Source organism: Brachyhypopomus gauderio, chromosome 1, assembly GCF_052324685.1.
Source record: "Brachyhypopomus gauderio isolate BG-103 chromosome 1, BGAUD_0.2, whole genome shotgun sequence".
NCBI lineage: Eukaryota > Metazoa > Chordata > Actinopteri > Gymnotiformes > Hypopomidae > Brachyhypopomus > Brachyhypopomus gauderio.
In genome coordinates, this window is record NC_135211.1 from 1,277,105 (window position 1) to 1,290,722 (window position 13,618).

General features: G+C 44.8%; 1 protein-coding gene across 4 annotated transcripts in view; it reads left to right on the forward strand.

Moving 5' to 3' along the window:
* Window positions 1-13,618, forward strand: part of dgkza (diacylglycerol kinase, zeta a) — a 90,343-nt gene that overhangs the window by 39,172 nt on the left and 37,553 nt on the right. For 3 of the 4 annotated variants that reach the window (XM_077006170.1, XM_077006005.1, XM_077005913.1), the window contains 3 exons: window positions 2,019-2,098; window positions 3,401-3,445; window positions 5,143-5,206. In XM_077006170.1, the coding sequence (XP_076862285.1) occupies window positions 2,019-2,098; window positions 3,401-3,445; window positions 5,143-5,206 (189 nt within the window). The remainder of the gene's footprint in view (window positions 1-2,018; window positions 2,099-3,400; window positions 3,446-5,142; window positions 5,207-13,618) is intronic. The other variant, XM_077006079.1, reaches the window with a different exon arrangement.

A 13,618-nucleotide genomic window follows, 5' to 3' on the forward strand; every position in this document is an offset into this window, starting at 1 on the left:
TATGAGTCTGTAACTGACCTGTGTGGGCCTGTAACAGACCTGTGTGGCCTGTAACAGACCTGTATGGGCCTGTAACAGACCTGTATGAGTCTGTAACAGACCTGTATGAGCCTGTAACAGACCTGTATGGGCCTGTAACAGACCTGTGTGGGCCTGTAACAGACCTGTATGAGCCTGTAACAGACCCTGTGTGGGCCTGTTAACAGACCTGTATGAACCTGTACCAGACCTGTGTGGCCTGTACCAGACCTGTGCGGGCCTGTAACCAGACCTGTGAGGGCCTGTAACAGACATGTATGAGTCTGTAACAGACCTGTGTGAGCCTGTAACAGACCTGTGTGGGCCTGTAACAGACCTGTATGAGTGTAACAGTACCTGTGTGGGCCTGTAACAGACCTGTATGAGTCTGTAACAGACCTGTGTGGGCCTGTAACAGACCTGTATGAGTCTGTAACAGACCTGTGTGGGCCTGTACCAGACCTGTATGTGCCTGTAACAGACCTGTGTGGGCCTGTAACAGACCTGTGTGAGTCTGTAACAGACCTGTGTGGGCCTGTAACAGACCTGTGTGGGCCTGTAACAGACCTGTATGAGCCTGTAAACAGACCTGTGTATTCCATGTAACAGGCATGTATGGGCATGTAACTACAGGGAAGTTATTCAAGGTCTAATCCACTTGTTCTGAATCATAAACAGGATAATGGTCTCATTGAAATGAAGACTCATTTTGACTCACCAATACAAATCCATTGTTATCGATTCTATCATTGTTTACAGGTCGTGATGAAAATTTGAGCTTGCAGCTTTCATAAATGTCTGTTCATCAGAACAGTGCTCATTTCCTTTTAAGCTGGGTTAGCTCCAGTTCTCCTAGCTGAAACCCCCAACATTATCAACGAAGCACCATATGTAGAAATGTTCCAAATACCACAGACTCACAGAGCAAATGCCCACGGGCCGTACTACCCAACAAGGACGGTGCTCTGACCTTATTAAAGTACCACCAACAAGGACGGTGTTCTGACCTTATTAAAGTACCACCAACAAGGACGGGTGTTCTGACCTTATTAAAGTACCACCAACAAGGACGGTGTTCTGACCTTATTAAAGTACCACCAACAAGGACGGTGTTCTGACCTTATTAAAGTACTACCAACAAGGACGGTGTTCTGCCCTTATTAAAGTACTACCAACAAGGACGGTGTTCTGACCTTATTAAAGTACCACCAACAAGGACGGTGTTCTGACCTTATTAAAGTACCACCAACAAGGACGGTGTTCTGACCTTATTAAAGTACCACCAACAAGGACGGTGTTCTGACCTTATTAAAGTACCACCAACAAGGACGGTGTTCTGACCTTATTAAAGTACCACCAACAAGGACGGTGTGTCTGACCTTATTAAAGTACTACCAACAAGGACGGTGTTCTGACCTTATTAAAGTACCACCAACAAGGACGGTGTTCTGACCTTATTAAAGTACCACCAACAAGGACGGTGTTCTGCCCTTATTAAAGTACCACCAACAAGGACGGTGTTCTGACCTTATTAAAGTACCACCAACAAGGACGGTGTTCTGCCCTTATTAAAGTACTACCAACAAGGACGGTGTTTCTGACCTTATTAAAGTACTACCAACAAGGACGGTGCTCTGCCCTTATTAAAGGTTCTTCCGCAGGGCAGTGTTTCTACGTCCGGAGCACACTGGTGATGAACTTTTCAATGGACTTCTACACTCTCAGGGACATGGGAGGGTTGGGGCGGGGGGGGGGGGGGGGGGGGGGGGGGGGGGGGGGGCGGATGATCAGAAACATGTTGCTCGGCTGAGCCGGAGATCCTGGTGCCGGGCTGCGGTGAACCTCTTCTGCTCTGCAGGGGGTCATTAGCAGGAATGTGGGTCAGGTGGAGAAAGCCACAGCACGCTGTATCAGGAACAGAGGATGACTGTCTTTGGTTGTCTCATTTTCTCCTTTCTCTCTCCGTCACGCTTGTGCCACTCACCCCATCTTCTCCCCAGCGATCCCGCTGGGGCTCATCGTCGTCCCTGGAGACAGTGACCTGGAAACGTGCCGAGCACACATCGAGAGACTGCAAGAGGTATGGGGGGAATGATTGGGGGGGAGAACTGAGAAGAGAGGAAGAAGAGGGATGGAGAAAGGGAGGGAGAGAGAGAGTGAGAGAGATGAGAGAAGGAGGGAGGGAGAAAGGGAGGAAGAGAAAGAGAGGCATGAGGTAAGAGGGAGAGAGAGCAGTAGTTGGGGAATGGATGGGTAGAGAGGGAGAGAGAGTGGAAAAAGAGTCAACAGAGAAAAATGAGAGGGAGGGACCCAGAGAGAGGATCAGACACAGGGAGGTGAAGAGGGAGGAGAGGGATGTAGGGGTACAGGGAGAGTACAAGAGAGTGGGGTGGGTGGGGTGGGGATCTGGTTGTCTGTATCGGTTGGTCCGTCTGGGTGGATGGTGTGTGTGTGTGTGTGTGTGTGTGTGTGTGTGTGTCACATACCCATGAATGGTAAGCTGGAGAAATATGCTAATAAGCATTTGTGTTTGGGTTTAGGCAGTGTGGAGAGAGATCACACATGTGCAAATACACTCCCACACACACACATACTCTCACTCACAAACACACACACATCACACACACCACTCACACACACACACACACACACAAACTCTCACTCACACTCACTCACAACACACACACACACATACACACTCTCACTCACAAACACACACAAACTCTCACTCACACTCACTCACACACACAACACACTCTCACTCACAAACACACACTCTCACTCACAAACGCACACTCACACACACACACACACTCACACTCACACACACTCACACACACACACCACACACACTCACACACTCACACACACACACACACACACTCTCACTCACAACACACTCTCACTCACAAACGCACACTCTCACACACACACACACACTCACACTCACAAACACACACTCACACACACACACACACACACACACACACACTCTCTCTCTCACTCACACATGCGCTTTCCTCCAGTTTTTAATGAAGCACCCCAGGCAGTAAATAGGGCATGAAATGTGTTACGATTAGAGATCTGTGCAGTGCAGCTGGGTATTTATCTGGTAATCTGGTCATCTGCTAACACAACAAAAAATACAATAATGTCCCCTCTTCAAAACTATTCAGCAGTGCTTATGGAGAACGGTGTAAACATGCATGTCCACCAGGGTGTGTGGTGTGTGTGTGTGTATGGGGGTGTGTGTGTGTGTGTGTGAGGGCTAATGCATGCATGCATGTGAAAAAAACTGGCCTTTAACTTCCATCAGGCTGTTCTGATGTGTAATTTGTGTGCGTGTGTTTCGGGCTCTCTTATACGCCTGGACCTCGCACAGGACTTTGTGTCATGTCATCCATCTCTTCAACGACTGGCACCTCAGGTGGGTAAGACAGTTGGGAGGAATTACAGGCACAGAGCAAATGCTGGAACAATCCCTGAAATCATAATGCTCACTAGTGTTCACACAATGGTCTCTCACACACACACACAGCCCAGTATCCACACACACACCCCTGCGACTACACACACAGTCCAATATCCACACACACAGCCCAGTATCCACACACACAGTCCAGTATCCACACACACAGCCCTGCGACCAAACACACAGCCCAGTATCCACACACACAGCCCAGTATCCACACACACAGTCCAGTATCCACGCACACAGTCCAATATCCACACACACAGCCCAGTATCCACACACACAGCCCAGTATCTACACACACAGTCCAGTATCCACACACACAGTCCAGTATTCACACACACAGCCCAGTATCCACACACACAGTCCAGTATACACACACACAGCCCAGTATCCACACACACAGCCCTGCGTCTACACACACAGCCCAGTATCCACACACAGCCCTGCAACTACACACACAGTCCAGTATCCACACACACAGCCCAGTATCCACACACACAGCCCTGCGACTACACACACAGTCCAGTATCCACACACACAGCCCAGTATCCACACACACAGTCCAGTATCCACGCACACAGTCCAATATCCACACACACAGCCCAGTATCCACACACACAGCCCAGTATCCACACACACAGCCCAGTATCTACACACACAGCCCAGTATCCACACACACAGTCCAGTATCCACACACACAGCCCAGTATCCACACACACAGTCCAGTATACACACACACAGCCCAGTATCCACACACACAGCCCAGTATCCACACACAGCCCTGCGACTACACACACAGTCCAGTATCCACACACACAGACCAGTATCCACACACACAGCCCTGCGACTACACACACAGTCCAGTATCCACACACACAGCCCAGTATCCACGCACACAGTCCAGTATCCACACACACAGTCCAGTATCCACACACACAGTCCAATATCCACACACACAGTCCAGTATCCACACACACAGTCCAGTATCCACACACACAGCCCAGTATCCACACACACAGTCCAGTATCCACACACACAGCCCAGTATCCACACACACAGCCCTGCATTGTTTCTGATTGTTCCTTCGATACAGTGTTGTTTTGTGGCCCTTGTTGGTAGTGTGCGTTTGTGCATGTGTGATCACTGCACTGCAGGTGTTGGTGTGGTGCTGGCTGATTGCTGTGGTTTCTGCATGGTCATTTCCTCTTTAAGACTGTGAAGCAACGAATGCTGGCATGTGGATGTGTATGACTTACCATTAAACAGAAATTCAGTTCAGTGAAATAACAATGTCTCAAAAGCAGGTTTTAGAATGCAGATTTATGAACGCTAATAGAAATAAGAGTGTAGTAGATAATTGTTAGTCAAATGATAGTAACATTGTGACTATATCCAGCTGCAAGTCTCCTGATGAGCACGTAAATAGTGTTGATTAGAGAGTGTACGTAGAGAGAGGCCAGGAGCCCCATACATCAGCCAGGCCAGGGGCCCCAGCAACAGGCCATGTGCCATGTGCAGGTTTGGGTGAAATTGAGTGGATTGTTTTATTAGGTCATTCTTTAGAAAGTGAACAGGGAATAATAAAAGTCAGGCCCCGACAAATCCCTTTGTGCTATGATAACTTCTTCTCCTGTCTCCTCCACTCACAGGCAGGTGATGAGTCAAAGATGTTGTCATCTCACAGGCTGTCGCCCAAGTGGTGCTTTTTGGACTGTAAGTAATGTGTCTTGTTTGTGTTTTAATGTCAGACAAATAATGTTAATCCAGAATGGAGTCTGAATGTGTTATGCTCATGTTTGCTACCCCTCAGCTGTCCTGTGTGTGTACACTGCTCAGTTTTTTGCCTTTCTAGATTCCCTTTTCATTCATTTCTCATGTTGTAAGTATTGTTCAAAAACCAAGGTGATCCAAATCGAAAGGTGAGAGGTAAATGGAGTTAGCTCCATTTAGATAGCATAGATTAATGCTACAACATAAAGCTAATGAGAGAAGGAGAGTGAGAGAGTTATGTAAATCTTACAGCACATAGTTTCTCCAGGGGTGATAGAACATGGCAACCCTGTCTCCCTTGCCCTCTTACCCAAGTCTGCTCTGTAGCGTCAGCATGATTAAAGAAAGGTTAAGAAAGGTTGCAATGGAGGAGAGAGTATCTGTGCTGACATTTCAGCTCTAATGAACAGCCCATTACCATGCCAGCATTACTGTCAGAGAAGTGATGGGTAAAGGCAGAGACAGGAGGATGGAGGCAGAAGAGGAGGAAGAGAAACGGGGGGAGGGAGAGAGATGGAGAGAGAGAGGAAGAGGGAGAGAGGGGTGAGTTATGCTGTTTGTGCAGATTAATTGGATGTCTGACATGATAGACACATAGGGTCCTCCTACTCTCATGCACACTGGTTCTAATTCTGCTCGTTTCTCATGACACACACACGCACATACATTGACAAAGTATTAGCTACTTAGCTTACAGCGTGAAACAGGATTTGCTACTGCCATAGAAACAGACCTCAAATGAACTTTGACTACTAGCTCATGACTACACCAACCGAAGCCATTAGCGGCGAACTCCGCGCTCTGTCCAGAATCATTAGTTTGTATGGCCATGGGCGTGGTAGTGGGGGGAAAAGTGGACCTGACTACCCAGGGCCCGAGTAGGGAGAGGGGCCCATTTTGCTCAATTTGCTGCAACGATCCTGTGTATGGCACCCTGTGTTGCTGAGTCTCTACAGCCAAAAATCCCTGCTGCACTGAACCATTACAACTAACGTCATCTGACCTAGAGCACCACCGCTAGCAGCTCTGGCTGGAGCAGCCACTCCACACTCCACTACAGCACCACTCCACTAGGGCTGCCATGATTAGTCGACTAGTTGCTATTATGTCGACTATCAAAATAATCGACGACTAATTTAATAATCGATGCGTCTGGTTTTTTTTTCTCTCTCTCCAAACTGCTGTGTGTTTTTGAACTTCCGATCCGATACCGATATTTATTTGCACTTCCGATCCGATACCGATATCGGCCGATACCGGCCTATCCAAGCATGTATTAAAGTTTAAAGTTATTTAGCCAACTTACTTTGTTGTCAAACTCATGTTGAAAAGCGTTTTACTCTTGATAACAAGTAGCCAGCTGAATTAGGTGTGTTTGAATAATACACAATGGTTGGTAAGGAGAAACTGACCTGTTTATTTAGCATTTAATAAACTCAAAATAGACAAAATATTAAATAACAAACAGAAATAGCATCAGTAAACCAAGGATTAAAAAGCCACAAGTGCAAATAATATTGTAAATTATATTAAAAAAAAAACACACAACCTGAGTGGAAAATAGTCTATTATTAACATTAACATCCATCAGTGCTCTTGAACAAGTGTAAACCAAAGCTAAAAAAAAATCCGTGCACATATTGTAAACTAATTAAAAGCAAAATGCCTTCTACTCCACACTTTGCTGCTCCATCCCCATCTATACATTTCCTTCAATTCAAACGTTTCTGCCAGTGTTAGTTGTGTAGGACCTTTCTTTTTGTCTTCGGTTTTCATTAGAAACTCGTCATGTTGTTTATGGTGGTATTTCGCTAAATGCTTGATTAGATTGGTGGTATTAAAAGTTCTTACAGCTTTACCACAACGCTTGACTTTACTGTGGCATATGTTGCACTCTACCTCTTCGTCTTTGTCATCCTTTAAGGTAAAATAATCCCACACAACTGACCGATAACTTCAAATTTACACGGCGGTTCGAGATGCCACGGAGCTAAATTGGGGCAGAAACTATGCTCGTGTGCTGAAGGTGTGCTGGAAAATGCGGACCGGATTTTACTCTCACTAGCAAAAACTGGAATGGATTATCTAAATGGGTGCGCTGGATCGGACTTTAAAAAAAAACTGGATCGGGAGTCTGGATCAGCATTTTCTCGTGTCTGCCGATCCGATACCGATACGCATTTTTTGCTAATATCGGCGGCCGATCCGATCCAAATATCGGATCGGGACAACCCTAGTGTCAACCTTTCTGTCCTTGATACACATGCGCAGTAGTGAAAACTGGGGTAGAAAGTGGTGGACATCCCAGGACGTTATACAGACTGGTATAGTGGCTATCCGGCAACGGAACTGAAAAGTGTGGCATCATTTTCTTAAAGTGATCCCACACTTCTGAGTTCCATAGCCGGATTCCGAAAAGCGTGCAGTGCAATATCTGCAAGGCAGAAGTTGCCTTTCACGGCAGCACAACCGCGATGTACGAGCACCTGAAAAGGTTGTGGCTGATTGTGACAATGATGAAGAGGCACCGTCATCTTGGTAATCTAAATAGCTAGTTAGCTGCTAAAATTAGCGTAAACAGAGCGTTAACTTAGTACTCACTCATCGTGATAGCTGTAAAAGTTAACATTAGCAATGGTGATTTGTTTCATTAGCCTTAGCACGCATTCATGTGTTTTCTGTAACATGAGTGAGACCAAAATTTTATTTTTGTGAAGAATTCCTTAGTTTCAGGTACCTACCTAATTTTATTTAAATGTAGCTAAGTTTGATGCCAGAGAAATGAAAGAAAGAAAAACCTAAAAAAAAGCACTACAACACCACTCCACACTCCACTACAACACCACTACACACTGCACTACAACACCACTACACACTGCACTACAACACCACTACACACTGCACTACAGCACCACTACACACTCCACTACAACACCACTCCACTACAACACCACTCCACTACAACACCACTCCACACTCCACTGCAGCACCACTACACACTCCACTACAACACCACTACACACTGCACTACAACACCACTACACTACAACACCACTCCACTACAACACCACTCCACACTCCACTACAGCACCACTCCACACTCCACTACAACACCACTACACACTCCACTACAGCACCACTCCACACTCCACTACAACACCACTACACACTGCACTACAACACCACTACACTACAACACCACTCCACACTGCACTACAGCACCACTCCACACTCCACTACAACACCACTCCACACTCCACTACAGCACCACTCCACACTCCACTACAACACCACTACATACTCCACTACAACACCACTCCACTACAACACCACTACATACTCCACTACAACACCACTCCACTACAACACCACTCCACACTCCACTACAACACCACTACATACTCCACTACAACACCACTCCACTACAACACCACTACACACTCCACTACAGCACCACTACACACTCCACTACAACACCACTCCACACTCCACTACAACACCACTACATACTCCACTACAACACCACTCCACTACAACACCACTACACACTCCACTACAGCACCACTACACACTGCACTACAACACCACTACACACTCCACTACAACACCACTCCACTACAACACCACTCCACACTCCACTACAGCACCACTACACACTGCACTACAACACCACTACACACTGCACTACAACACCACTACATACTCCACTGCAACACCACTCCACACTCCACTACAGCACCACTACACACTCCACTACAACACCACTCCACTACAACACCACTCCACACTCCACTACAGCACCACTACACACTGCACTACAACACCACTACACACTGCACTACAACACCACTACATACTCCACTGCAACACCACTCCACACTCCACTACAACACCACTACACACTTCACTACAACACCACTACACACTGCACTACAACACCACTACACACTGCACTACAACACCACTCCACACTCCACTACAACACCACTACACACTCCACTACAACACCACTACACACTGCACTACAACACCACTACACACTGCACTACAACACCACTCCACACTCCACTACAACACCACTACACACTCCACTACAACACCACTCCACACTCCACTACAACACCACTACACACTCCACTACAACACCACTCCACACTCCACTACAACACCACTACACACTCCACTACAGCACCACTCCACACTCCACTACAACACCACTCCACACTCCACTACAACACCACTCCACTACACCACTCCAGATCATACAGACAAAGCCACCTTTTCCCACAACACCACACTGTACCGCTGCTTATGGTCAGATAACATCTATAGCATTGAGATGGGACAAAGCAAATTTAATGTACAATCAACTGTTTCTGCAAGTTTCAGCTTTGGTTTATTTTGGGTAAGCCTTCATTTAGTTGCTGGTTAGGATAGATTTGATAAAAATATAAGATACAAATAAATATAAACTCCAGTTATGCAGATCATAGCTCATAACTACATATAAAATTCAAACATTTTAAATTCAAGCTTTATTTGAATTCAAAATACATTTAGGATAACCTTTATTAGCAGTACATCCAACAGATAAAAATAATAACATTAATCAAAATAAAATCTAATCAAATTAAAGATTAAATACTAGAACCAAGTTTATCAAGATTGAACAGATAGAGGTAATTGCCATTAGCTCTTGTATCAATAATCAACTATTATACAAGATGAAAAAATAAAAACAAATAATCTATAAAGACTAATGCCAAAAAAACTCATGACATGCATGAATTAGTAGCATAAATCAGATATTAACTAAAAATGTACTAAAAAATAAGAAAAAAAAGTGATGGAGGATAATTATTTAAAAATTCAAACTTTAAATTGACCAAGTGAGATGTGAACATGTGTAGGGTTTAGGGCAGGGCTAGTAAACTATATTTTTCTGCGGGCCAGATTTGGCAGAGAGCTCTGATCTGTGGGCCAGACAATTTTCAGACCTACACCAATACTGTCATAGTGGATGTAAAATAGAACGTAATTTGTTGAAGGGGAGGGGAGGTGGCAAACGTAATTTGTTGACGGGGAGGGGAGGTGGCGAACGTAATTTGTTGACGGGGGGTGGCGAACGTAATTTGTTGACGGGGGGCGGCGAACGTAAATTGGTTGACGGGGGGGTGGCGAACGTAATACTGTAATACATTATTGCTATTCTCAGTTCAGTAAAAACTAGAGTTTTAAAGTTTTAAAGGGTTATCCAGATAAAGGGTTATCCAGATAAAGGGTTATCCCTTTAAATCAATATCATGTTAAAGGGCTATCTAGTTAAGAGGTTATCATGTTAAAAAGTTATGCTTCCCAGTGTACTGACAGTTTTTTTTTCTTTTTAAAATTATGCAAAGATTAGTGTTGCAGTGTCACCAATGAATCTCACAGTGAGAAGCACAGTGTTATGAAGCACAGTGTTAGACCAAATCTAAGGCCTAAGGATAGATGATCCTTCAAAAATACTTTTTGAAAATCTGTTTTAATTTGAGACGAACAATTATTTGTCTAATGTTTGTTTTAACTGCACTATATATAGGTATGATAGTTAAAGGTATGAAAGAACCCTAATGTTCATACTAACGAGCATGCAGATTTAATTGGTAATAGTCACCATGTCATCCAGCCCTTTTTCAAAGTACATATTTCTGCTGTTCCTGTCAATATTGGATCCTTTACGGTGCTGATAATTGCTGTGATAAGAATACAATAGGAAAGTCTGAAAAATAGCATGAATTTAGTTTCATCAGCAATTAAAACTAATTCATGATTGTGGAGCAAAGATTAGTTTGGAACTTAATGAGCATGTAGAGACTACAGAGAAACAGCAGAGTAATATTGAAGGGCATCATCAATATAAAGACACACTTTTGAGACAAAGCCAGGAATGTCATTAATGTAAATATTGAGTAGGACTGGTCCTAGTATTGAGCCCTATGGAATTCCCTTTCATTCGTCGCAATAAGTCTGATTTATGATGTCCTGGGTCCACACATTGCTGTCTGTGTGAAAGACATTTCCGGAACCAATTAGTGTTGCACTGGTCAAAGCCTGTGTTTTATAGGACTAGCAAGTGATGAACCATGACAAAGGCTTTAGAGAGATCAATAAACAGGTGGCATAATGCTTTCTTCTGTTAATAGCAGTAAAAGGCTCATTTAAAGCAAGAACAACACTCAAAATGGTGGTGTTTTTTTTCCTCTAAAACCAGTCTGGTCGGAAGACAGGGCAGAATTTAAAAGATGAAATTTCTTGAAACATCATTTAATAAGATGATTTTCTGTGAAAAGATCATTTACTGAGAATTCCAGTATATTGACTGAGCATGTTTGGTCCATGATTATCTGATGCTTTACCACGCTTTGATGATGATGCTTTGGTTTTTGCAAAGATATTGATTTCACAAATCTTAGCTCCACAATCATGAATTAGTTTTAATTGCTGATGAAACTAAATTCATGCTATTTTTCAGACGTACCTATTGTATTCTTATCACACCAAATCCTGTGAACTATATGTGATAAAAGGAAAATATCTATAAAGATCTATGTAATATGGATGTAAATAATATGGGACACAGGCTATTGGAAAAAGAAGTTCATTTTGTCCTGGAATTAATGGCACTGAGAGACATTAGCCTAAAATAATTCAGTATCTGTATTTTTTTGTTGTTTTGTTTTTTTAAGATGGGCGTGCTTTTTGTAGCAGTCCACCGTGGAAAACCTACGTTTATTCTTTTAGTGAGGATTTGAATTAGGAAACAGAGGGCTATTAAACTGCCTTGCAGACTATAACTATAGAACCACCTTTTGTCCACAAATACGGACTTGTGCTAACGGGTCGCCCAATGGAGGATGGGTTCCCTTTTGAGTCTTGGTCCTCCTGAGGTTTCTTCCTAATCCCCACCATCATAGGGAGTTTTTCCTCACCACTGTCGCCTTTGGCTTGCTCATTAGGGATCTGGACCCATACGATTGTAAAGCTGCTTTATGACAACATGTGCTGTAAAAAGTGCTATATAAATAAATTTGACTTGACTAAGCAGCCATTTAGCGGAGAGCTGGATAACTTTCTGCCTAATGTACATAATGGCAGAGAACACGTCTGACAGAGATGATGGACATTGAATCAACAAGTAGTAGGTGCATCTCTTCATGCCTTACACCATTCTCCTCCCTCATTCTCTCTTCTCCTCTCTTCCTTCTCTCTTCTCCTCCCTCATTCTCTCTTCTCCTCTCCTCCTCTCTTATCCTCCCTCATTCTCTCTTCTCCTCTCTTCCTTCTCTCTTCTCCTCCCTCATTCTCTCTTCTCCTCCCTCATTCTCTCTTCTCCTCTCTTCCTTCTCTCTTTTCCTCCCTCATTCTCTCATCTCCTCTCTTCCTTCTCTCTTCTCCTCCCTCATTCTCTCTTCTCCTCTCTTCCTTCTCTCTTCTCCTCCCTCATTCTCTCTTCTCCTCTCCTCCTCTCTTCTCCTCCCTCCTTCTCTCTTCTCCTCTCCTCCTTCTCTCTGCCCCTCCCTCATTCTCTCTTCTCCTCTCCTCCTTCTCTCTTCTCCTCTCCTCCTCTCTTCTCCTCCCTCATTCTCTCTTCTCCTCTCCTCCTCTCGTCTCCTCCCTCCTTCTCTCTGCCCCTCCCTCATTCTCTCTTCTCCTCTCCTCCTCTCTTCTCCTCCCTCATTCTCTCTTCTCCTCTCTTCCTTCTCTCTTCTCCTCCCTCATTCTCTCTTCTCCTCTCCTCCTCTCTTCTCCTCCCTCATTCTCTCTTCTCCTCTCTTCCTTCTCTCTTCTCCTCCCTCATTCTCTCTTCTCCTCTCCTCCTCTCTTCTCCTCCCTCATTCTCTCTTCTCCTCCCTCATTCTCTCTGCCCCTCCCTCCTTCTCTCTTCTCCTCCCTCATTCTCTCTTCTCCTCTCTTCCTTCTCTCTTCTCCTCCCTCATTCTCTCTTCTCCTCTCCTCCTCTCTTCTCCTTCCTCATTCTCTCTTCTCCTCCCTCATTCTCTCTGCCCCTCCCTCCTTCTCTCTTCTCCTCCCTCATTCTCTCTTCTCCTCTCTTCCTTCTCTCTTCTCCTCCCTCATTCTCTCTTCTCCTCTCCTCCTCTCTTCTCCTCCCTCATTCTCTCTTCTCCTCCCTCATTCTCTCTTCTCCTCTCCTCCTCTCTTCTCCTCTCCTCCTCTCTTCTCCTCCCTCATTCTCTCTTCTCCTCTCCTCATTCTCTCTTCTCCTCTCCTCCTTCTCTCCGCCCCTCCCCTCTGTTCACATCTATTTCATTTTCAGGAACACATGGTTGGCTGTAGGTTTCGTGCGTATAAGCA